This window comes from Micromys minutus, assembly GCF_963924665.1.
Source record: "Micromys minutus genome assembly, chromosome: 3".
NCBI classification, from domain to species: Eukaryota; Metazoa; Chordata; class Mammalia; order Rodentia; family Muridae; genus Micromys; species Micromys minutus.
The window spans coordinates 2478636-2505050 of record NC_137972.1 but is presented as its reverse complement, the minus strand read 5'-3'; the positions used below and the strand labels follow the sequence as shown (position 1 = coordinate 2505050).

Here is a 26415-nt window from a genome sequence, read left to right as displayed (position 1 = left end):
TTTGTCACCCTTTCTTTGTCTTCAAGGTTTTCTGCATCTTCTTTTCCATCTCAGAGGTTGAACTCTTTGTCCACTTTCTTTTCTCTATGGAACGACACTTAGTATGTCCCCTTTACTCCTGAACTGTCTTGATGCTCTCTGTACCTTTGCTGTTGGACCTGGTGACCCACGTCACCTTGTGGGAATGGGGATGATCCCATCTCCTCTCTCCCAGCCCCAGCCGCTTACCTGTGTCCTCAGGGCCTCGTTTCTCTTTCATGACTAATTGGCTTCATAGGGCTTTGCATTCATTGCTTGCTTGGTTGATTGAGACAAGGTCTGGAGAAGCCATTCCTGCTCTCAGGGTCCGTGTGGCTGAGGTTTCCTTTGAACTCCCGATCCTCTGACTCTGACTCTGAAGTGCTGTGACTACAGACTTCACCACCCTGCTCAGCTATTGCCTTTGCCTTTTTACATTTTTTGCAGATATTAGTTGAACAAACTAGTGTGTTTCATTGTGTATTTCCTTAGACATGGTAACACACTTTGACTGTACTACCTTCTGTGTCTCCCTCTCTTCATACCTATCTGCTGTTTCCTTATTCCCTTTACAGCCCCAGGGTTCTCAAAGTTGTGTGTTTTTTTAAATCACTGTTTGCTGTCCTTTTGCTGTTGGTACTCCTGGCCCAACTCCAGCCCGTGGAACGGGACTCACTCCATCTCCCTCTCGCTCACCCTGCTTCTCAATGGCTCCTGTTCAATTCCCGAGCGACACTTTTCCTTCTGAAACTTAGCTGCTGCTCTCCATATCTTCCTTTGAAGCCTTTCACTACAAATTAGCCATAGGTGGCTTCTCCTTGTCTCTCTCTGGTTCCTTGGGTGTCTGTTTCCTAGTGGAAAGCCCAGCTCTGGCGAGCCTACTCTTGGCCTGGAGAACCCCAAAGATGGTGGGTTAGCGAAGCTGGCTGCCTCGCTTGCTGGTCCTGTCAAGTCTCACTGAAGGCTCTTCTCTCACTGCCCCTCCAGGTACCTCTGCTCCAGCCCACTAGAGTCATGGCTGTGGGCAAACAATCAGCTTGGCCCCACCATTCTGTTTTCTTTTGCTTCACCCAACCCTCTTAGCCACAGGGAAGTTTGTCTGACCCAGCAGCTCAGTCTGTGAGTCTCAACCCCTTTGAGGGTCATGAATCAGAGATCCTGCATATTAGACATATGATCTACAACAGTGGCAAAATTGAAGTTATGAAGTAGCAGTGAAATAATTTTATGGTGGGGGGGGGTCACCACAACATGAGGACCTGTGTGAAAGCACCGCAGTGTTAGCAAGGTTGAGAACGCTGCTCTAACCCATTCTCCCTTCTTCAGGAGGCCTTGTCGCCACCTTTAGTTGTGAGCTGCTCTTCCATTTGTCTTCCTCAGATTGTCATCTGTGCACCTCCAAAGGCACTGGCCATTGTGTCATTAGTTTATTTTGTAGAACATTAATAAACCTCTTTTCTAAGTCTCTTTAGAAAGATTCTGTGCTTTTTAGATTTTATACCCAGTAGAGTGTAGTCAAATGGTAGGTACAGAATACAAGTTTTAATCGAGAATTTATGTTACTAATAATTAAAGCATAATTACTTGAGTTTTCTCTCTCCTTTCAACTCAGCAGATTAGAATTCATGATTTTTTTTTTTTTTTTTTTAATTTCCCTGAATGCCATACTTGGCACATGACAAGCACTTTGTTAAAGAAAAAACTTCTTTGTCCCTGACTTGAATGCCTCTTATGTATTGAAGGTCAGCTCCATGACTGCATCTCGAAAATAACATCATTGTGAAAAATATATTCACCTCTTCAGCATCTGTTCAGCTTAAACTTAACATGGCAAATGAATCGAGGCTGTTCATGTATTTAAGACTTTTGGCAACCGTTGTAAGTTTGTAATTTACCCCACTTTTTTTCTCTTCTAAATGTTTTTTTCTCTTCGAATTTGTTCTCTTCTAAAGTGTAGAGACACAGACAGACAGACACACATACACACACACACACACACACACACACACACAGAGAGAGAGAGAGAGAGAGAGAGAGAGAGAGAGAGAGAGAGAGAGAGAGAGAGAGAATATAAAATTTTCTTACAAAGACGGAGAAGGTGTTCCTTCAACTTTGGTGTTGACCTTGGTTAGTATGGTTTTAAAAAGTAGGCTAGCCTTTTTTTTTTTTTTTTTTTTTTTTTTTGATGGTTTCTTGCAACACGTCTCCTCTCCTCACCCCCCATTCCCCACCCCGTGTTGTGTTATTTCCTTAGTTAGTACTTGGGGCTCATGGGTGGGAAATGTTTTAGCCCATCTCCTCCTTAGGATTGTGATGGAGTCTCTTGAGGTTTGCAGAATTTACATGCTGTTGTGTATTTCCATCTTTCATGGAAGCGGGACTTAAAGGGAGGAGTCTGGACTGCAGCGATAAAGTTCCGAGCGGCTGCCCGCTTTCCAGATCTGTGCAGACCTGGCTGAGGCTTTCTGCTGCTGGATGGCGTTCTGCTGACAGCATCGAGTGTGATGTAGCAGTGAGCAGATGTCACTGATCTTACTAAAGCACTCAGCTATGTGAATTCCACTGAGCTTTTAATGTCTGCAGAAGTGTGTTAGAGATTTGGTGGAGACGCTTGATTCTGTACAATGTCTTGGGTGTTGGTGGCAGTGTCTTAGGGGTGGCTGGATCATCGCTTCCCTACTTCAGTAGGAACTCAGTGTATTTCACAGTATTCGTAGGACACTTTCTCTGCATTCTTTCAGGTGTGCGTGCAGTAGGACTGTCTCTGTCCTGCATGTTGGCGTTAACACACTGATGGGGATTTTGTACTCGCCCTTTGTTCTATAAAATGTATGCCATGGTCCTGCGTGTTTGCCAGAGACGAATCCTTGTGTTCTGTGATCCAGCCACGTATGTGCTTATTTGTGTAGAGCTTAGTGGGAGACTGGAGTCTTCACATTCGGTTCAGGCAGAGCTTTCAGAGAGTGACAGAGCTTCAGTTCACAAGCTGCGTAGGAGCTTTCAGTTAGAATCTTTCTTGGGGGTGGGAGGACACCTCCCGGTATTATTTAAAACAAGTCATTACTAACCACCCAGCAGTGGCAATGCAGCAGCAGGCTGATGTCAGACCTCGTGGGCTCTTTTTGATGTACTCAGGGCAAATGCAAACACTTTGGAATCTTCAGGAAACTAGAGGGACTATAGGGAGTATTATTTTAGCAGGGGAAGTGGGTTGACTAAGGACCTCAGCTATCACTGTCAAGCTACATGTTCCTCTGCTTGGTATGTATTTATATGTGTATGTGTCCCCCCCTGTGTGTGTGTGTGTGTGTGTGTGTGTGTGTGTGTGTGTGTGTGTGTGTGTGTGTGTATTTATTTGAGATAGAGTCTCTCTGTAACCCTGGCTGTCCTGGAACTCACTATGTAGACTAGGCCAGCCTTAAACTCACAGAGATCTGGCTGCTGCTGCCTTCCTCGTGCTGGGATTAATCCTGTATGCCACCAAGCCCAGCTTTATTCTTCTGGTTTTAAAACTCAGGGATTGTACTATGGTAACATACAGGAACCTGTACACTGAGCCTTGTAAAAGCCAGAAGGAAGAGACAGTCTCTTTCGTACTACAGCACACTCTCTTCAGTTTATCAGTGTAGTGGTTTTAAGTTTTATTTATTTTAAATGGTTGCTTTTGCCTGCCTGTGTCTGCACCAGCTTGCTGGGACTGGAGTTACTGACAGTTGTAACTGCCATGTAGGTGCTGAGGGTTGAACCTAGGTCCTTTGGAGGAGCAGCCAGTGCTCTTAACTACTGCGCTTTCTCTTCCGCTCCAGTGTCCTTGGTTTCTTGAAGCTAAGGACCACGTCTTTTCTTGTAGTACTCAATGTGATCTTCAGTTTCATCGCTAGCTTTGTTTTTCTGCCTGGCCCATGATGAAATAGTTTCTGTCTTCTCTTAGAAATTACTAGATAGGCAGAAAGCAATGCTGTGTTGGAACACAAAGATGTTACGTTATATTATTGCTGGGAGCATCCCCATGTAACTAGCCATACTACCTGTTGCTCATGTATGTTATGCATGTAACTAGCCACACAGCCCATTGTTTGGGAAGGTCCTCGTGTAACAAGCCACACAATCCCAGCTTGTGACTGAAATTTGCTCAATTTGAAGCAGCTTAATTTAGTGCTGCTTGCTGAGGACCCTGAATTGAAAGTTTGCATACGCATCTTCTTCCTGAGAGCATCTATGACCCGCTAACAGAGAGCCATGGGGTATTTAGAGTGTGAAGTCTGTGTGTGATTAAAACTCCCAGAGGATGGATGGGAGAAAAAGTTAATGCCAGCTGCAGTGAGAGCAGATTCGAGGTGCCGTGATTCACACAAGACGTAGGAACCCACTTTCGATATGTAGCTGAGTTAGACCCCAGCCCAGTATATTTGATCTGAATTCCTACACACGATTCCAGCCACAGGTCTCTGAGATTTTGGACTCAGGTCTACCTAGCTCTGGAACCTGTGACATAAACCTACCTACCCTTTGTGTTACCTTTCTGCCGTTAGAAACAACCATCCAGCCTCCACTGGTCTTTCCTTAAGGTTGAGTCCAGGCACCTCTCTCTCCTCAGAACTTTTTAGATTTGACAGTCAGGAGCCCCTGGAGCTCTGAACCGTTCATGTACAGCTTTGCTTTAGTCTCTGTCACCCATTTCTCCCGCTAGGTTGTGAGCATCTTCAGGGAGAGAAATGCCTGTTGGATTACACAGAACGGAGGGCAGACACTGTGCACTTAGTGTGAGCCCAGCCTCAGAGGAAGGAACAGATGTGATAGGCCAGAGGAAAAGCGGCCATCCTAGGGCTGGGAACAACCAGAAGCAAGAGGCGAGGTTGAAAAGCTGGAGTGGGATTTACACTACAGCTTGGGTTTATAATCTCCTGGCACATAAAACCAGCCTGGTTAGAAGGAGACCGGGGACAGCTCTCCCTATACAGGGACCAGGATGAGAAGCTCCTCAAAATTCCCTCAGTCAGTTGGAGCCTCATCAACCTGTTTTCAGTACAAAAGAGCACTAGGTCACATGGAGGTGACACACTTCCTCCAGAAATCCCAGGGAAGGCAGGAAGTTTGGGGATGAGTCAGCGAGGGGGCTTCTTCCTGAGCATGGATGGGTAGCTGTGGCTGCATGATTTTTGTCAGTGTTTGTTCCACTGATCCCAGGTGGAGGCCTCATGGGAACAATGAAACCAGGTGGGTGCACATCTGGAAAATGTCGTGTCTGTCTGGTCATCCTGAAAAGCCTAAGCCTTCTGAAGTGCTAGCATAAGACCCATGTGGTCAGTTAGCTTCTGTGACTACTTATCACAGTAAAGACTATGGTGGCTTTAATGTTCCTAATATCCTAAGATTGGGTCTAACTCTAGCACCAGGAAGAACTTAAACATGCAGCAAAGTCCGACATATTATTTTAGGTATCAAATTAAGAGTGGCACCTTATTGTATTGACACAGCATTTAGAACTAATAAGCTATTTGAGATTTGATTGTATTTTATACGCCTGCTAACATTAGATTAATGTCGTCGTAGCCTAGGGATGGAGACTGGGCCGTGTAGCTGGATTACCTGGGCTCTGGTCCTGCCACACCACTTATTAAGTAGCTGTGGGCAGGTTACTTAATACCCCTGCCTCAGTTCTCTCTCATTTATTTTCTTCGTGGGGTTTTCGCCTGAATCAAATGAACTGATCTTCTGTTTACTTACTGAAGATAAAGCTCTCAGTATCTGCTATCTGTTTTTCCCAGTGAACATTAGTAGCTGGTGTGTCGTAAGCACTATAAATAAAGCAGCCAGCGGATAAACGGGTTGGGTAGATATGGGACAGTGGGTCACTGAAGCAGCTTTAGAGAGGAACCAACTTTTTCTTTTTTAAAAATTAAATCTAATTTTTTACTTACTCACTCTACATCCTGCTCACTGCTCCACTCCTGGCCACCCCTTCCCACAATCCTTCTTCCAGCTTCCCTTTCTCCTCTGAACAGATGGGGGGGGGGCTTGGGTATTCCCCGACTCTGCCACCGTAAGTCTCTGCAAGGCTGGGTGCTTCTCTCTCCACGGAGGCCAGACAAGGCAGCCCAGCTAGAAGAACATATCTCACGTACAGACAACAGCTTTGGGGCAGCCCCGGCTCCAGTTGTTCAGGACCCGCATGAAGACCAAGCTGCCCACCTGTTACATATGTGAGGGGCTCCATCCGGCAGCTGACTCAGACATACAGACAGCCACAGCCAAACAGTGGGTGGAGCTTGGGGACTCTTACGGAAGAATAGGAGGAAGGATTGCAGGCCCCAAAGGGGATAGGAACTCCACAGGAGGCCAGTAGAGTCAACCAGCTTAGACACTCTCAGAGTCCAACCAACCAACTAAAGAACATACATGGGCTGGACCTAGGCCTCCTACTTTTTCTTAAAGGGCCAGATACTAAATAGCTTCTACTTGGTATGTCTTAGTCTCTGTTGTTATTACTCAACCCTGGCATTACATCTTGCAAACAGCAGCTGTGGGCAGTGTGCAGACAGACACATGGACACAGCTGTGGGCAGTGTGCAGACAGACACATGGACACAGCTGTGGGCAGTGTGCAGACAGACACATGGACACAGCTGTGGGCAGTGTGCAGACAGACACATGGACACAGCTGTGGGCAGTGTGCAGACAGACACATGGACACAGCTGTGGGCAGTGTGCAGACAGACACATGGACACAGCTGTGGGCAGTGTGCAGACAGACACATGGACACAGCTGTATTCCAAGCAGGGTTTTATTTACCCAAATAGGTGGCAAGCCACGTTTGGTTATGTGGAGACCCTGCCCTGGGCACTTTAGTCCCGCCTGGAGCTTGAGGTGTGAAGACACTGGCTTACTCTGTATTCATGGCTTAGCACAGCAGGGCCAGGCCCTAGACTTAGATTAGCTGTCATGAATGAGTCCTTTTAAAGGGTGGCATAGAAGTCACTTATTTAAGGACTTGGAGCATTTTTCTCGTGATCCTAAGGTTGTGGAAAGATCAGGGTTTGTTTTATTTGATGGACACAAATACAGACTGTTTTTTCTCCTATAATCTCTATGTAGAAAAGGTTTATGAGTCAAATAAAAAGCAATTTGTAATTGAGCTTGTTGGTACACTGAGGTTTTTCTTCTAGACATGTTGTTTATATGGGTTTGGGTCTTTTATTTCTTATTTTTCAGTTTAATAATGAGCTCTTGTTTTTTTTTTTTTTTTTTTAATTAAACTTGCCATTGGGCCTTTTTGTGAGTGGCTGACTGTGTTGGTGAGTTTGTATTTATAGTCTAGGTCGGTTTCTGAGGAAGTGACTAAAGTCCCTTGCATTCCATTAAGACAACATAACAAAGACCATCTTTGACTCAGGGAAATAGGGCCTATGATGAAAACTCAAAAAAAAAAAAAAAAAAAAAAAAAAACTAGTGGATAGTGTTTATCAGTGTTTTTGTGTATTCAGTACTGCTTGGGCCATATAATCAGACCTTTGTGCTGAGGGCCAGGTTGGATATTCGCTGCCCCTCAGTAATGCAGAGAGAATTCCTTGGGAGCAAGTTCAGGCAGCACTTAACTTTCTGGTGGGCCCTTTTTACATTTTAGATGCTTTCAAGTGGGGGTTATAGAATATAAGCATACACTTCTCCTCTCTTTAAAGTATTCTACCAGAACCCTTGACATATGTCCAGCAGAGAGGCTGATGGTGATGGGACCCAGGAAGTGACTGACTTAGGGAAAATTCATTGTGTCTTGTTCTTTGTCTGGTTTTCCCATCTTGCCTTTTTTTTTTTTTTTTTTTTTTTTTTTTTGTGGTACTATAATAAAACACTTGAGGCTGATTAAGTTATAAAGGAAAAAGTGTGTGTGTGTGCGTGTGTGTGTGTGTGTGTGTGTGTGTGTGTGTTTAGTTTTGGATGCCTTCTGCTTGTTCTTTTAGCCAGTGATGATGGGCTGAAGGTGGGATGAGCTGCTCCAGCCCTGGGCTGTCTTTGGTTCTGGGATCCAGGCCAGAGCTCACATTTTCCCAGAAAGGACCCATTAGGGATGGTGGGTGGGACCTGGGCTGAGCTCAGTGTAGAGTGCTTGCTTAACACTTGTTGGAGCCCTGGACTCATTCCCCAGTAACTTTTTTTTTTTTAAAGGAGAGAGAAGGCAGTGGAAGATTGGACTCTGTATTTGTCTGCTCAGTGTTGGTGTATTGGTTCTCACTGGCGGTCACCGCTGTTTGCTTTCACTGCTTTGCCTCTAAGGTTCTGCACTTAGCATTTATTATCTCAGTGTTTTCATAACAAGTCATGAGTCACTTTAAGTTCTGGACAGAATTATAATACAAAAGAAAGTAAAATTGCTCTGTCTACTGTCACACATGTCCACTGGTTCCTGTGTCTGCTCTCAGAAACACCTAGCTGGCCTTCCTACAAGGTCACTTTAAAGCACCCATATCTGGTACCTCACAGCCTCATAGAACTCCAGCTTCATGGGATCTGATACTATTTACACACACACACACACAAACACACACACACACACACACACGGGGCGGGGTGGGAATGGCTTATTAGTTGAACTTTAATTTTGGACGAAAGCTCGATCTGAAACTCCGGCTTGTCTTTACAAACTCCATCTGCCGAAGCGTGTCTGTAGAGCTAACTTTAGGAGAAGCACAGTGCACAGACACTTTCCTGACGTGATTTGATGAGGTGTAAGAAACACCTGAAAGACACGCACACCTCCACACGTGCCTGAAATGCCTTTGCCAGGGAAGAATTCCGCTTCAGTGTTGAAACCCTGTTCCTGGAGCTTTGTAAGGAGAAGACAGGAAAAGAATAAGTAAATAAATCCTTCAGCCAGAGCTGATCTTGGCTTCCCTTCTAGGTTTGGCACCCGAGGCTACTCTGTCAGCATATCTTGGTGGGGATGCATTGTCCTCACATGTACACAGGACTGGATTTTCTTATGTATGAAATATGTAAAGGAGGTAAGAGTATCTGAAGGGTAAGCCACGAGACAATCATGTCATCTTGTGTTGTCCACGTGGCTCCTGTCAGAAAGGAAGCATCTCCTTGTTTCTTTTTACCTTGACACACCTGTGTACATCTAGCCCCATATCTATAGGACCTCATGTGGACTCAGCAGAGCTGGACAGAAAGTATTTGGAGCTCCTTAACCTTCCCACCTGTCACCCATTTCTGCCCAGGAAGGTTTTACATAACCTGGGAAGTAGATACTTAAAGTATACACACACACACACACACACACACACACACACACACACACACACACGCCAAGCATCTACTGTTACGGAATCAAAGGAAGAGTCTTTAGTGTATATTAATGGTTAAAGATGGATGGCTGGATAGTTGACGTTGTGGGGCTTAGTATTTTATTTTTAGACAGGATCTCAAACAGCCCAGAATGCCTAAAACTTGTGAAGTAGCATAGGATGGCCTTGAACTTGTGACCCTCCTGCTTTTGCTCCTCAAGAATATTTTGATTTTTATAGCTTTTAGTGCTGAGAATGCTACTTTGCAAAATGGTCAAAGTATGTTTAGAGCCATTTAAGAAAAATTTTAAAATCCTATTCTAATGCCAAGTCAGAATTCATTTTAAAAAGTAAAAAGGAAGAAACTCAAGCAAACAATTAAAAAAAAAACAAAAAACAAAAGAAAATGAAAACAAGCGACCTAGCACAGCGAGGGACTAATTTGCTGCTTCTGTGGTGAGGAATGGTGTTAGGACTAAAAGTCCTTGTTTTCATAACTAAGCCTTTATGTTCTTACAGAAGCAGCAGGCTTTGTACGTACGGCATACAAGTCTTTTGAAACATTGGACATTTGTTACATGTTTGACTTTGAATTGATTTTTTGGTCATTGTGTGTCCTAAAACTTTTTATTGCTGTGAAAATTTTCACGGCCATATTCAGTTATGTGATCCCATATTGGGTATCCACCTCTGGTTTACGAGACTGGATTCTAAACAGGATAATGACAACTTACGTAGGATGAGTGCTGTAGGTAACCTGGGCATAATACAAAGTACACAGGAAGGTGAGCTTAGGCCATATGCACCCTTGAGCCCTTGAGCATCTTGAGTTCTGGTGTCTAGCAGGAGATCCTGGAACCAGTTCCCGAGCAGACGTAAAATAATAAAAACAATTTATTTGTTCACTTAACATCTGTTCGTAGAACATCCACCATGGGCTGAGTACTTTGGTTGTAAAAATTCGTGGTGGTGATTTTAGCAGGCTGTCCATAGCTGAGGTGCACAGAAAAGCATGGAGCCAAAGAGGCAGGAAAGGAGGTGCTAGGTGTGGGACAGGAAGACAGTAGAAGGAAGTCCTTCACGTGAATTGTCGTGTTTTGGTAACTCGTAGTGTGATGTGAGTTGTTTGTATAGCCGTTTACCACCTAAGCCTTTTCTCATGCTGTGCTATGATTTGACATTTGTTGTAACGTAATTTTGGTCTCTTTTCAGTACTGAACTTCTATGAATCAGTTTGCTGAGGACATGCACGATCGGAAGAGCTGAGAAATCAACGTTGGGCCTGTTTTTTTTAAAGTGAGTAGGCTTACCCCCATAGCCGTTCATTTCTGACATCCCTACACTGTAGTTAGCAGTCAGCACGTCATCCCTGAGAACCTAGCGCCCCTCCTTTCTTGCAGGCGTCTAAACTCCAGGAGCAGCGTGGTGAAGATGGCCTGTGCAGGCTCAGACGTGTCCCCATGGCAGTCTGCCGGCCAGTCTTCGTCTGGCTCGGATCGAGCAGGCCGGCACAGGCTGGTAGCATACCACAGGCACCGCCCTGCTCTTTATTGCTCTTTGCCTTCAGACCCTGTGGTAGCTTGTCCACAGGAGTGAGGCTTGTTGGCCCTTCAGTGACCCCGCAGGCTGAGGAAGTGTTTTCATGTGGCTTAGTGGCCTCCCTTTTCCCCATTCCTCTTGCCAAGTGCTGATACCATTGCTGAACTTGTGCTCAGTGGTAAGTGTTTGATTGACTTGTTCAGATTTACTCTGTGAGTTCTTCTACACTCCTCTGACCCCATTGCTTGAGCCCCAGATAGTTACTGAGTAGATACTGCAGTGGGAAGGGAGGGTGTTGAGGGTCCGAGTGTGCTGCCAGTCATCTGGATGGTGAGTGTGGACCATTTGATTGCCATGTCCTCCGTGGCCTTAGAATGCCATTCCTCCTGGGAGGTGCTGGCACAGCATGTTTAATCCCAGCCCTTGGGAGGCAGAGGCAGGCAAATCTCCGGGTTGGAGTCCAACCTGGTCTACAGAAGATGTTCCAGGACAGCCAGGGATATTCAGAGCAACTCTGTGTCCAAACCCAAACCCCAAACAAAGCAAAACAAGGCCATTCCTATCATGGTGGTGGTGGGATACTGGGACCTTCTGGGTTGTGATTGTAATAGAAATGTGATTCTGATCCTCCTGAACCCTGACAGGAAGGGAGGGAGGGAGGAGAAACCTTGTTTACATTAGAGTTAAGAGACCACTGGTCCAGGGTTGATGTTTCACACCTAGAAGAAGAAGCACATGCCCTTACTAGATAGCTGTGTGGAACAGATGTTACAGATGAATCCATCTATGTATGCAGCATCTCTAGGAACAAAATCACTGGTCTGCAGATCTTCCGCCCTCGGGGTCCCAGGAATAACCTGACTGCTGGTGTCTTTGAGTAGTTTACTTACTTTAAAATTGGTGAATCATATAGTATACAGTCCTTTGTGTATGGCTCGTTTCGCCCAGTTTGTTTGTGACATTCTCCTGCTATTAAATGTGGTTTACTATTTTCCTTCTCTTTGCTTGGGTGAGATCTAAATGTGTAGTCGCAGGACACTTAGGTACTATTCAGTCTATTTTTTATGCTATACATTCATATGAATTTTTAAAAAGACCTTATTTTGCATGTATGGATGTTTTGCCTGCATGTATGTCTGTCCACAGCTTGGGATCCTGGTGCCTGGCCAGAAGAGAGCACTGGGTCCCTGGAACTAGACTTACTGATGGTTGTAAATCAACAAGTCCTCTGGATTAGCAGTCAGAGCTCTTACCTGCTGAGCCATCTCTCCGGCCCCTTATTCTTTCGTTTTAATTATGTGAGTGTGCACATGTGAGGACAGGTATGTGCATGTGTGCACAGTGCCCATGGTGGTCAGAAGAGAGTGTTAGATTTACCGGAGTTAGAATTACAAGACACTATGGGCCTCCACGTGGGTACTGGGCACCCAACTCAGATCCTCTGCAAGAGCAGTGTGTACTCGTAACTGCTAAGCTATCCCGGAGGAGGGTGTGTGGTCTTTCCTCTGTGTGTGGAACTTTGAGACCTTGGCAGTGTAGCCATCCATGGACAGCTGTGTCCTCTAACACGGTCTCTCTAGGCCCATATTCAGTTTTGACCTTTTAATTATTTCGGTGCCTATCTTGTGCTGTGCTCGTTCAGGGACCACTCAGCAGTTAGGTCCTGTGGAGTGAGGTGAGACTAGGCTTCTCTGAAAGCAAAAGTACTGATTGCTCTTTAGGTGGCCAGGTGAGAGGCTTATTTCTCTGTGATGTTTTGAGTACCATACTCATCAGGAACAGACATTGTTTTCATAGGTCCTCTGGGGCATGGCCAGGCAGAAGTCCTCCCTGGAATGCACGCGATGTGTAAGGCTGATCCCTACGCACAGATAGGTTTTATTTGCATGGCATACAAGGGGATTGCAGAGGAGAGAAGAGAGAGAGGTGTGTCTGCACTGCCCTAGAAACTGTGACAATACTTTGTGGACCAGATCAAGAGCCTGGGAAACTGACGTCCCAGAGGAGGACCTGGTGTGTAAGACCTGGTGAGTCTAGGGCCATGAGTAAATGAAAATGGATCTCATCTAGCACGATAGACTCAGGAGGAGCTTTGAAACTGCTCTCTGAGCTAGTTCACAAGGTTTCATTTTCCTCTCAGGAAACTTTGAAAAATAGCCCCTAAAGTCTGAATCTTGAGCCAGGAAGTAACTGAATAAAATCTCTGAACTAGGGAAATGTAGCCTCTGACACAGTGCAGCCTCTGACAGTGTCAGTCCTTATCCAAGCACATCTCATGACTGTGTCCTCAGTGCCCTTTTTTCTTCATAGTCCCCTCGCACCCTTTGTCACTGTCTTCCCTGGAATTGAAGTGTCTGTTTCCTGACCCTCCCCCATGTTTTTCGTAGAGTGAGCATACTTATATGAAATACATTTTACCAAAACAACAGCAAAAAAAAGAAAAGATCGAATGTCTTTAACCTTAAGTGTTTCAGTGCCTAAAGTTTCTTGAGAGTGGTGCTGAGGATTTGACTTTACAATATTTAGGATTATAGATTTTTGTATTGGGAACAATTCATTGGTAAAGTCTACCTGGGTGTTAGGAATTTGAATTGAAAAATCTCAGAATCAGAGCTGGTTGGAGGCCCAGACAGGGAGATTGTCACCTGTGCTGCTGGGATGGTAATTCTTACCAGGATGGGTGATGGTGCTCTGCCTGGTGCTTTTTCTGGCCATGAATTTATTTCATTGATTAGAAGACCATGCTTTCTCCATGACAGCTACCAAATGTGATTTATTTTTCTCTCCCTTGCTCTCTCTTCTTCCTTCCATCCTCCCTTCCTTCCATCCTCCCTTCCTTCTTTCATTTGGAGGTGAGTGGTTCCCACATGAGAGTTCCAATAAGCCAAGGCCTTCCATTGCTTCAGAAGTAGAAAAATAGGAAATAGATTTAAGTGGGTTTGTAAATCCCCCATTTAGCTCAGTTCAAGGGTCTGTGCATTATGATCCAAGGGCATAGGTTCTGCCCGTTCTTTTAGGAGGTATCTGTATAAATTCTGGCCGCTTTGAGCTTGTGGTAGGTATGTAGTCCCTTGCTAACTACAGTGCAACAATATCCTCCCTGATACATTTGCACCCAATGCAGATTGTCATGGCACTGTCAGATCCACTTGTTTGTGTGGATTTTACTTTACATCTTCCCTCTGTAGTAGTAATTCTGGCTTGGCTTTAGAGTGTTATTAGGGCACTTGGCATTGTGATATGTAGATTTAAGAGGAAAAGCTCAGCAGCTGTCTTTCTGGGCTATTCTGGGCATTTTGTACTATATTTACTTTGGACCTAACTTTTCTTACCCATGTTTTTTGATTCCCCCTCTCTGCCATGGCCTCTCAGCTTGTGTGGAAGCTTTTCAGCAGTTGTGTGTGTGGATGGCAGTTTTGTTCAACGTGAGTGGAGCTTGGACTCGAATGCCCCTGGTTTTGAGCATGGGATTCCTGAATGAAGTAAGGAAGCCTAATTCCTGGCTGGGCATTGAAATTGTTTACTCTTGGAGGAGGTTAGCTCTGTCCAAGGGTCATGTGGCTTCTGAGGCATTCTCAAAGGTTTTGGATAACTTGGTGGAATTTGAGTTGCCTTATTCGTCATAAATTTTTGAAAACCGTACGATGTATATTTGCTTAGACAAGTGAGACTTTTGAATTGTTGTAGGAAAATCCATGGTGTGAGAACTGGCTGTCAAAGGCAGAAGGTGCCAAGGGATTCAACAAAGACTCAGATGCAGGATTGAGCAAAACCATGGTTATTAGTGACTTGTGGATGGAAGTGTGCCCTGAGTCCTGAGACATGGAGATCCTCATATTACGAGACAGAAAGGAGTTTATATGATAAACTGGGCACAAGTAGCCACGGCAACGGGAATGTATCTGGGCATTTGAATAAGCAAAACCAGCAGTAGAGAAACCAGGCGTAGCAGTGCGTGCCTGAGGCAGGGAGATAGTGAGCATGGGGCTAGACTGGCTCACATAGTCAGTCTCAAGACAACAACAAAACCCTGTGACTGGGCTGTGTGCAGCCCAGATGTTACCTAGCATGCGCAAGGCCCTGTTTCGTTCCCAGCTCTGCAAAGAAAAAAAGTTAGACACACACACACACACACACACACACACACTATAAAACTATTAGTGTTATAATGTCACTTCAGAAGCAGGGTATGTGCCAATGGCTGGCACCAAGCTCAGCTGAGGTCTTTCGCTTTTTTGGATTTTGAACTGGGACTTATTATATAGCCCAGGCCTCAAATTAACACATTTCTAGCCTCAGCTTTCTGCATCGCTGCATTGTAGGTGTGTGCCGTGTTTCCTGCTCGGCCAATTATTTTTTTTTTAATTTTAAGGATTTATTTTTATTTCATATATGTGTATGTTTTGACTTTGTATATATATGTATGCATACCGCATGGATGCATGGTGCCCATGGAGGTCAGAAGAGGGCTTTAGATCCCCTGGAACCGGAGTTACAGGTGGTTGTGAGCCACCATGTCGGTGCTGGGAACTGAACCTGTGTCTTCTCCAGCTCCTTGGCCAATTATCTTAATGACTGTTTATTCTGTGAGCTTGGGATGCATGCTCAGGTCTCCTGGAAAGAAGAATGGTAGACATCTTTGCGTCAGACTGGGTCCCTGCTGTGGTCTGTATTGGATTTGCCAACACAGAACAGCCTTTCAGAGCGAAGCCTTTCACCCACAGTGGGGCTCCTGTGTGGCTGGGAAAAGTTAACACCCAAGCTCCAAGCAGGAAATGGTAGGAATGGCAGGCCTCCAGTCATTGGCCTTCTTGCAGGAGAAAACAGCAGCCCCCCCCCCCCCCCCCCCAACCCACAGCAGCCCCAGGGCCAGATGGCCAGGAAAGCAGCAGCTTTCCTTTGTAAGGCTGAGTGATTCCTGCGGGGTAAAGAGAGCAAACTGGGGCTAAAGAGTGATGGGTTGGGGGAGCAGGGGGGGCTGTGGGCTCTGGGGGCTGTGGGCTCTGGGGGCTGTGGGCTCTGGGGGCTGTGGGCTCTGGGATCTGTGGGCTCAGGGGCTGGTTGTTGTTTTCTGAGACAGCTCTGGAAAGAAAAGGAACAAAGTGTCTAGGCTTCTGTCTGTTGTCACCTCATGAGAAGGATGCTCTATAAATTTGGCACTAACCTGAAATAACCGGGTATTTTTCCTAGAGGAAAAACAGAGTTAATTTCCTGCCAGCCTCTGGTCACAGCATTTTTTTTTTTTTTTTGTCAACCACATTAGTACGTAACCTTGTTTTATGTGTTTCTGTTTAGACGCTATTTAACAGTTGAATCATTAACATCTAGCTCATGGCCAAGTGCATTCTGACCCCTGTGTGCACAGAGCTTAGCTAAAAAGCAAATAGTTTGTCCCTGTGGTTTCTCAGCCTTTTTGACTTGAGGATGGCAGGTAGCCTTTCAGCACCAAGCTTGGGGGGAATATGAAACAGTAAAATCTCCAGTGAAAAGCCTCAGGACACACCTTGGAAAGGGCCTTTCACAGTCTGAGGGTCAAGTTGAAGCAAAAGGCCTGGAATCTACATGAGGAGGGCTGAGGACAATCCTTGACCCCCATACTTCCTGCCTCCACCAGCTGGAACAATCGTGCAACCACCTAGAGTGGGGGGTTTGGGTTGTACCGTGTTAGCATGGGACAAATTCATACACAAAACATGTGAGCACATGTGAGTACTGTGACCCCAGTTGTTAGCATGATTCAGCTCCACCCCCAGTCCAACTATACAGGCCATGTGGTTGAGGCGCAGATACACTTGCCCACAGAAGCTAGCTAAAGGTTATGAAAGGAAGTGACATTCCATCCCAGATCTTATCGACTTAAATTGTTTCCTGCAGATTAACCATTCATTTCACCAAAGGTTTATCACGGAGCCTCTGTATGAGAAACTGGGTCAGGGGCTTTGGAGCATGCAGCGGTAAGCAGAACATCAGAGCCTTTGTCTGGTGGGAGAGAGACAGGTGGACATGTGTTTCTGCTCTGATTTCCAAGAGTCTGAGCAAAATGTGCATTTACACACCAAAACCAAGCTCTTGGGGACACAGGGGGTGGGGTTAAGCCCCAGACCTCGCCGGCTTTCTTCTGTAGTGTGGCGCAGAGTGGACTGAAGATGTAGCAAGGTCAGGGGCAGTTCCTGACAGTTGAAGCAGTAGGAGCCATGGTAGAGCTCACAGAAGCAAGTGCTTCGGACACCCTGACCTTAGGTCTGAGACCAGAATATCTGCAGTGTATTGGGAGGCGCTGTGGAGAGGCACAGTGCCACTTTACTTGAATTTTCTTCTGTGGCCACCAGGAATTGTGACAGATTTCTTAGAATAAAGAGTGTTATGTGACAGCTTATAAACTCTTTAAATATAATGTGCCATTAATTCTTGTACTAAATACTCACTATCTTCTTTTAAAGGTTAATGCTGTTAGTATTACAGCTTATAGACGAAGAAACAGAAAGCACAGGGGTTAAATTATTTCCTGAGAATTCATTGCAAGTTTAAAGGATCTGGGACTAAAGTCAGGGAGTTTTAATGACTGTTCTTTAACCTGGGGTTAAAAGATAAAACTGTCGGAGTTTCTGAATGTTCTACACTGCTTGCAGGGTGTTCAGTGTATGTTGATATGCACATTTGTCTTCAGTCATGTGCTTTCTTGTGTGCACCATTTCCCATCTAGACACTTTTGATGTTGAACTGCTCCAGAAGGAAAGGAAACATCAAAGCAATGTTCAGGAACTCTTAGACCTGCCCCTGCATGGTGAGAAACAGAGTTCTATACAGGGAGTGCCTCCCAGGGTAGACCAGATGGCAAGTCCTTGCAATGTGAGGTCATTGAAAGGCAGGAGACTTGCCTCTAGTGGGCAAAACTCTTCTGACCTCAGCAGAGCTAAGCAAGCGTTAGAAGAACACTAGGATGCCATCCTGCTCTCAGCTAGACCCGTTTGTGAGCTCCAGTTAGCTACCTTCACAGGACTGACCGGAGGTTTCTTGGAGCCAGGGAATCCAAGACTGGTTCCAGGATGAATGGGGGTGGGGGTCTGAAGGACTGTCCCATTATATAACCTTGGCAGTTAAGATCTGGTTCCAGATTATATAACTGCTAAGGTTATATAATGGGACAGTTAATGTTAGTTATTTTAAGTGGATGTATGGCCAAGATACTGTGTCATGAAAATGTTATGTTAGGCGTAGAGAGCTGGACTCCTTATTTCCTAGAGTTTATTTTCCTTAATGGTTTCCTGGACTTTGCTTTCTTTTCTTATTTGTAAAGAATCAAAGGCATTCTCTCATGTAGCCTTAATGTTATTGTGTAGTAAATATTCAACTATATCAGCAGTTGGTAAGAACTGTGATGGCTGTTCTTGGTTGTCAACTTGACTGCATCTGAAATTAACTAAAACCCATGCAACTCAGTGCCCCTTGAGGGATATTTTTCTTAAGTCATCTGAAGTGGGAAGACCCACTTTTTCTGAATCTTACTTCAGATCTTCAGGACACGGAAGGGGGAGGATTGGTCACTGCCTGTCTGTTCTTGCTCCTGCTGGCAAGTCCATTCTGTTACCGGCCTTAGAACCTCCTTCTTCAGGACTCTGATGTACACTGAAGAGCAGCTGAGACATCCAGCCTTGTGGACTCAACAGCTCCGGGATTCTTGGATCTTTCATGGGTAGGCAGCCATTGTTGGACTAGCCAGACCACAGCCTGTAAGCCATTCTAATGAATATACACGTTGTATATTATAATTATTAAATATATACTCATTCTATAAGTTCTGTTCCTCCAGACTACCATGACTAACACAATCATACCACACCTGTCTGTCTCTTTCCAGATGTTATGAAGAATCCTTGACTAAGTTTTGCTTGTCATGAATAGCAGTTGGCCCTCATGTCTCTCTTTGTTGTCTCCATGTGACCTGTCATGTCTCTCGGCCTTTGTCAATGAAAAAAATTAGTTTGTGTTTTGTGATCCTATGTTTAGTTCCCGAGAGCTGTCTGGTAGAATGTTCTAGAATCTAAGATTTATCTGACTATTGCAGTCCTCATGGTGAGATTCAGGTTGAATATTGCCAGCCAGTCTACACTGCTTCTCTTGAAGGTGTATGATGTTGGCTAGGCTGTTTTCTACGTGTGGTGTGACTCTTGGGCTACCTGCAAATACTGTTTCCTGACAGTCCTTTATACAGTGGATTCAATGTCTGTGTCTAGGCCTTTAGTGAATGAGATTGTTATTTGCAAATGGTATAGATATTCTGATGCCTCTTTACCGCTAAAACGTGTTTTCACCCCATCGCCTGAGTGGGAAAACTCAAGACCCCAAAGGCTGAGCACACAGGGGCACCTGACATGCTGTCTGTTCCTTGAGGGTGGGCTTAAAGGAAGTTTCATAAGGGTCAGGGAGAGGGGAGTGACTGCTCTTGGTATTTTAGAGGATTTTTTTTCTTAAACTTAAAATAATAGGTATTGAGGTAGACAAGGAGTATGCAAATCAATTACCATTCTTAATCCCATCTGAGCGGAGGGAGAGTTGCTGTGGTAATTTGATTAGTGTTCTTCCAAAAACCACCAACTGGAGAGATGCCCTCAGTGCCTTGGAAGTAGTTTTGTTTTTTTTTTTAAATCAAGCATACACTACTGAAATAAAATGGTATTAAATCCATGAGGTTCGTTTGAAATGTGGGATAAGACGGAAATTGTTTAGCAAGGGAACTTCTTGATCTAGAGTAATAATCTTTCAGGGAATTTATCCAAGGGCTTTTGCACCCACTCTGCTGAAGACTGGCTCATTCAACAGTGTTATCTGATGGGGATTTTGTTTCTTCTGAAAGCTGACCATTGTTCTGTTTGCTGGGGAGTTAGGGAGTAGCAGGAAAAGACTCCTGGCAGGCAGCTCACCGTAAAACCCACCTGTCATTCTGGGATTAGATACCAGTGTGGGATGTAAATTCACTTTGAATGGATTGATTATTTCTGCTAACTACACCTTCTTCAGTATTGAAGTTAGAGCCTTAGTCTTCTCCAGGAATTCATGTAGCATTGGCTTCATCTTTAGTCTCCTACCTTTTGAGGGAATTTAAAACACAGTCTTCCTATATGGCCTTGGCTATTCTGGAACTTGATAGTAAGCCAGGCTGGTCTCAAACTCACAGAGATCTGCCTGCTTCTGTCTCCCAAGTGCCAGGACTAAAAGTTTCTACTGGCATACCCAGCAGATGTTCCTGTGTCTAAATAGACTTTTACTCATGCCTACCTTGATGTGTGAATTTGCATTATATTCTTGACATACTGGAAAAAAAATGCCCTTTTTTACTGGCATATCATCCAAAACCCTTAGTGGGTTCTTTTCATGGGGTCTGTGATACAGTCATAGTAGCAGCTGCAGAGAGCTGAGTAACTTCAAACTTTGATAAATTATTATTCTGTATCCTATATTGTATTTACTGTATTATGAATTCCAGAATATGATTGCATAAGTTATACCCACCCAGCTAATTCAAGCAACTGATCCTTCCTCTCAAGGATGAAATACACTTTAAAGAATGGTTCTAAGTTTTCAGTCATAAGGTAATATATCCCAGAATTTATTGATTAATGAGATTAACATGTTCCTGAAAATTATAGTAATTCTACAGGAGACTCAAAGGTTCAGCAAAATTCCTTTTTTCCCCAATGGCCACTCCTGTTCCCTTCCCCACGTGTGAGGCTTAGAGGACCGGCTGTGGTTGGATGCGTATTAGACACTAGAATGAATGAGCAGCACTTGAGGACTTCCTAGTGCCACATAATCCAGAGGTTAAAGGGAGTGCGCAGAAACCAGAGATCCTGCTGAGGGCTTATCCTTCAGCACAGATAAGACATGGACTTGGGGGAAATGGAAACCTTGCTCAACAATCTCCACAGCCTTTCCCTCAGTAAACACAGACCTCTGTTATGTGTGACTTCTCCAAGCAGATTGCGTTGACTCAGGATGAAAACATGTTTGTTGAATTCAGAAGGCTGAATTAAGTCTTGGGAAACTTAGGCAGTATGTGGCTTCCTAAATGAATAACATCCTCTTCCCCTCCTTTCTGTCTCGTTTTGCTCTACTTTGTTTATTTTCTGTGTGTTTACTCGTTCTTTATGCTAACCCTCATTTCCAGAAGGCAGCCTATGTCCCACTAGCCTCCCACCGTGGCGGGACAGCTTAGGTTGTGCTTCCAGTGGGTACTGAGACTGTCCTGAGTGCAACATCAAGACAGCAGTTCTGATGGTCCAGGACACCAGACTGCTTCAGGTACGCTTGTTCCCTGGCTGTGATAAGTGGCTGGTTTAGACAGAATGTGAAGATTGGGAACTCCCACTGTGTACTCCAGAACACATGCCTCTCAGGGATTGTTGAACAAGGGGCTTCAAAGGCGTAAAGAATTGGGGATGTCAGGTGAACTTGTTCTCCAGTCATTCTTGGGGTTGGACTCTGTTGCCTCTAAGAGAACGTATCTTCCTCACGGCTTTCTGGTGCCAGCTGGTGGAGTCCTGGCTAGGGTGCTCTCTCCTCCACCGGGAGAAGATCTGTTTCCTTAGCCAGTGGAAGATCCACGGAAAGTTCATGGAGGATGTGCCGTGTGAGTGGGAGGCGCCCTCCGGCTGCAGGGATGGCACCGAGGCGGTCTCCAGGGAGCTTCCACCGGCCTGTCTTATGTCCTGCTGAGGAAACAGGAAGAGTGAGCTGAGTTGTGCCAACAGCAGTGGGCGCCATCTACTCCTTCCCATTTGCCAAAGTAGCCCAGATTCAGCATTTCCAGAGCATGGACTAGAACTCACACATCTACTTTTACATGGTGCCTACCCTTGTCCTCCCTCCGTGCTCTGTGGTATCTTTCCTACAGTGCTACCCTCTCTCCAGGCCTGTTGTCTCCCCCTGCCCTATTCTCCTGGGGCCCACCTTGCCTCACGGCAGGTGACCTTGTCTCCCCCATCCCTGCCCCTTGCTCTCCTGGGAGAGGCATCTCTGTGCTCACCACATCTTCATTTTCCAGGAACCTTGGAGGATTCTCTGGGTGCTGACAGATGTCTTCATTCTGCCAGGCTCTGTGCTTGGGCGAGTCCTGACAAGCATCACGCTCTTTATGACTGACCTGAGCAGTGTGTGGAGGGGCACTCCTGTGGAGGTGGCCATCTTCCTTCTGAGCAGATTCTGGGGGCTCACGGCCGTCGTGCTGCTCACCTTTTTCTTTTCCTAGAAATGTCTGAAGTTTCTGTACTAGGTTGTCCAGTTTGCAGGGAGTCAGTTTTGTCCTGTCTTCTGGCCACTTCTCTATCCACTGGCTGTGGCTGTTGAGATCCAGGTTGGCTAGCTTGTCTGCATGGCCAGACTCCGCATCGACATCCCAGGCCAGTGTGATGCTTAGCTTGCAGAACTGCTCTGGATCATGCTCCATCTGATCTCGTTTCCTGAAGAGTCTCCTTAAGCTCTTCGTCCCCCAGGTACCTTGGACAGGAGGGAGGAAATGGACTGGAGAATCCTCAGAGGCTGTCTTCTCGCTGGAGACTACGTCCTCATAGGGAAAGGTGTTCTCAGAGGGGTAGTAGCCCACCGAGAGGCTCTGGTTGGATTTGCATTCGGAAATAGAGTTCTCTGTGCTGCTGTAGTCACTGCTGGAGGGCGAGGTTGTCATGGTGCTGAGAGTCTCCAGTCTCAAGTTTCCCTCGATTCTAGAAACTTCAGAAGAAAAAAGTAAATAATATTATGGAGGGAAGTTATATGTAGGGCTTATCCCCTTTTCCATTTGCAACTATTCCACTCCATACAGTATAGTTCGTCGGTCTGTCCTTTCTGCCTCTGTAAAAACAGTCACTCAGCATCTCTTCTCGGTGTCTCTTGTTTGTTTGACAGTAGCTGAGAGAACTTACAAACAAAAAAGGGAAATTTGAAAATGACAGAAAAGTGTGACTAGACTCCAGTATGTTTTCAATCCACTCTTCTGAGTTAAGGTCACTAATTTCCTAATATATATGTATATCCGTGCACACATGTACATATATACACATAGCCCAATACATGTTGGTTCTCACATCAACAGAAACTTATTATCAAGTTTATAATAACCTATGGTTATTGTGATATTTTAACTATTTTCTCATTAAATACTTAGGCGTCACCTACTAATAATCATTCACTTAGTAGGTTAGTGATCGTGATCACTAGACTACTTAAGACCATTAAGTGATCCATGGAGTTAGTGGACCAAAGATCATAATAATTGACACCGGATTGCTTTCTGGAAGGGGACTATCATTCAAGCACCCATCTTCCCACCATCTGATAGCATGTTTATTCTGCATTTCCCATAATCCCCCTGTGAGCAGAGATGGAAGACCACACACACACTCTCACACACATCTCATGCACATGCCTCTGTCATGTCCTGATCTCAGGGCTGCCCACACGAGACAGGCGCTGCCAGCTCCCGAGACAAGGTGATGGAGTCAGAAACCCTTCAGAGCCCATGTCTCAGGGATGTGGAGTACACCTGCTTCTGAGAAGTTTGTGTTCCGAGGCAGTTGGTTACCATGGCAACAAAGGAACCAAGTTATGGTCAGAATTGTGTAAAGGGACAGGATCTGTCCCTTCACTTCCAGAGTATTCTGTGCACATACAATAGTGGGGTGTACTCTGTTCGTTAGAATCAGTCAGTTTCATGAGATTTTTCTCATGTTTTTTCTCTGTTTCCATCCCCCTAGACTGCAGTTAAGTCTGCTACAGGTCATGCTTAGGTTTTCACTGCCAGTCAGGGCTGCAGATTACAGGGGCAGATCTAGGGACTTCTCAGCAATCCCTTGTAACTAGTCTCCTTTTATTCATTGAAACTTCCTGCTGTTTCTGCGTCTCTAGAGAATGCAGGCTACTTATTTTGCCGCTTTTGGAATTAAAGAAGTATTTTAGCTGGCCATATATATGGTCTATATCTGTAATGTAGCTCTTGGGAGACAGGCAAGAGGATTGTTCGTAGCTCAGGCTGGCCTTGAACTTGTTGTGATCCTCTTGCCTTAGTTTATATCAGATTATAGCTCATATATATTTCATATATATCAAGAAAACTTGAGTGCTTAACAAGTTCCAGACCCTATGTTCTGCCACTTGCGGTAGGAATTAATTAATTAGCTAATGAATTAATTCATGTATGTGTGTGCCTGTGTATATACACCACATAGATGCCAGAGAGTCTTGGATCCTCTGTGACTGGAGTTACAGATGGCTGTGAGTCTCCTGATGTGGATGCTGGGAACCCAGCGGGAGTCCTTGACAAGAGCAGCAAGTGCTCTTAACCAGAGTCATCTCTCCAACCCTGTTTTTAACATGACTGGTGTCATTTGTGAGACAGAACTAATAATGTCTTTCTTGCAGGGATTTTGACATGATTGGATATTGTATGTTGGATGTTCAGCACAGTTCATTTCCACTCCATAATTAAGCACACAAACCTTGTCCCTGCCTTGCATTGGCAGTCCCCCCCCCACACACAAAGAAAAAGAAATATTCTAATATTTCAGACATAGAATAATTTCCACCTCCAATTAAGTATCAAAATCTTAATTGTGCTTATCTGAAGGTTGCCCCTGCAAAGGCAGGGTGAGTGAATGTTTGAGTTAGTGCGAATGCCTGAAATTCAGATAATCCCCTCGTTCTCCTAGTCCTCAGGGCACGGTGAAGGAGAAGGTGGAGACCGGTGAGTAGTGAGGGCTGAAATGCTCAAAGTTGACTGTTGAGAAGGATCCTAACCCAGAGGCAGAGCCAAGGTAACGGAACAGAAGGGGAACTCAGGGCTGTGGGTGAAGTTCAGTGGCAGAGCTCTTGGCTAGCCCATGTGAGACCCTCTGCGGTCTCCTGCAGCACAGAAAGACGGGCAGAAAGGAGCTAGGTTACCTACAATGCTTGTTGTGTTTTGAAATCTGAGAAGACAGATGGGAGAAGGAATCTGGAGTAGGTGAAATAGCAATGAATAGCAGCAGGCAGCATGAATGCCTGTTATAAATAATAATTCTTCTCAGTGTCGTTGGAAGGGACCTGGAGCAACGCAGACAGGGAGCAGACGGGGCTGGGACGAGTCGGGCAGGATGCAGCTGGCTGGCTCTGCCTGTCCCTGGCCGTTATCACTGAGCGAGGTAGCATCCTCCCTCACAGCCCTGCCAGCGGCCAGAACACCCTCTGCTCTCCTCCCACATCTGCCGGCTCAGTGCTGAGCACGTCTACCCAGCCCGGGAGCACAGATAAAGCCTTTTCTCCACTTCCTGAGGCTAAGTTAAGCTCTCGGAGCTTCCCCACCTCTGGTTCAGATCTCCCACAGCATGTATGAATAGATGCTGTTGTGTGTGCACAAAGGCCTTCATTCATCTGAGGACCACTGTGCACATCTCTTGAGACAGCTGATGCCCCAAGTGCCTTTGAGACCAGTTAATGAAAGTGATATCGATTAACAAATACTGTTATAGAGGAGTCTTAAATTCTTGTGAAGTTAAAAATGAATGATAAAAATTATGTTTTAAAAGCCTCCACAAACTGCTTAAGAAAAATTAGAAGCTGCAGGGTAGATATTTTAAGGGAGGTATTTAAAAAACCTCTCAGAAACAAATGCTTTAGATACACAAGGTAATTGGTAGCTGCCTGGAGCTCGGACTGAGATGTAGTATTCCCTGCAAATTGGCAAGTTGAAGCCATCTGTCGGTAAAAGGCAATTTGAGGCACATGTGAGATCATTAACTTTTAATTTTCTAATAGTTCTATAAAAGGAGGAAAGACTCAGGCAAAATTATTTTTGCTGTGTTTGAAGGTAATTCATATGAAATACTGTAATTTCACATTGCATTTTCTCAACCAAATCTTTGGTGTCTGTCATGTATTTTACATTTAGACCACACCTGGTTTGGGGCCTGTGCAGTCCCAAGCTCCCAAGCTCCATGCTCGGTGGCCACACACGGTGCCTCCGCTGACGTCCTTGGCCGTGGTTCCCCGGCTGCATGCGTTGTCAGAGTGTACTGTACACACCTAAGGACAGCGTTTGCATATGGATTATATTTCTATTAAAAATCTTCCTGCAAGCCTGCACAAACAAACGCATGCGCCTCCTGTGAACATTTACTAAAGCCATTTTCTTAAATTAGTCCTAGAAGTGGGATTCTGCAAGTCTGTTGTCAAATTCAGAAAAGGGTAAGCTATCACAAGCTAACGATTTTCATAAACTTCAGGAATATGTGTGGGTGAGTGAGTGTGTGCACACCAGGAATATGTGTGGGGGAGTGAGTGTGTGCACACTTTCTCTTGTGTTTCTACCACCCATTGCTTAGAAAGGCATAGTGGAAATTTAGCTCAGTACAGATCTTAGGGACCGGATTGGCATATGTTTGGCAGGATAAAGACAGGCACGGGTTGCTTCAAGTAGACTTAGTGATTATTTTTGTAAAGATCTCGTCATTTTTTATTTTTGCTTTACAGCATTTCTTTATTTCCAGCAGCGTTAAAAGCCACTTAATCCTAACTTTCCAGCTCTTATTATATATTTTTGGGGTGATT

General features: G+C 45.1%; 2 protein-coding genes across 10 annotated transcripts in view; one reads left to right on the top strand and one right to left on the bottom strand.

The window, feature by feature from the left end:
* The window catches only part of PPFIBP1 (PPFIA binding protein 1), a 126278-nt gene that overhangs the window by 30033 nt on the left and 69830 nt on the right, over window positions 1-26415 (top strand). For all 8 annotated transcript variants that reach the window (XM_080913693.1, XM_080913697.1, XM_080913694.1 and 5 more), the window contains exon 2: window positions 10516-10599. The gene's annotated coding sequence lies outside the window, so the exon portion shown is untranslated. The remainder of the gene's footprint in view (window positions 1-10515; window positions 10600-26415) is intronic.
* LOC308418526 (uncharacterized protein C12orf71 homolog) lies at window positions 21303-22522 on the bottom strand (the record flags this gene model as incomplete). Of its 2 annotated transcripts, none has more annotated exons than XM_080913906.1 (2): window positions 21303-21551; window positions 21866-22522. In XM_080913906.1, the coding sequence occupies 2 exons, from the start codon at window positions 22520-22522 to the stop codon at window positions 21303-21305; spliced, it is 906 nt and encodes a 301-aa protein (XP_080770032.1). The 2 variants fall into 2 exon arrangements, with proteins under 2 accessions (XP_080770032.1, XP_080770033.1); XM_080913907.1 differs by having other exon boundaries at window positions 21303-21548.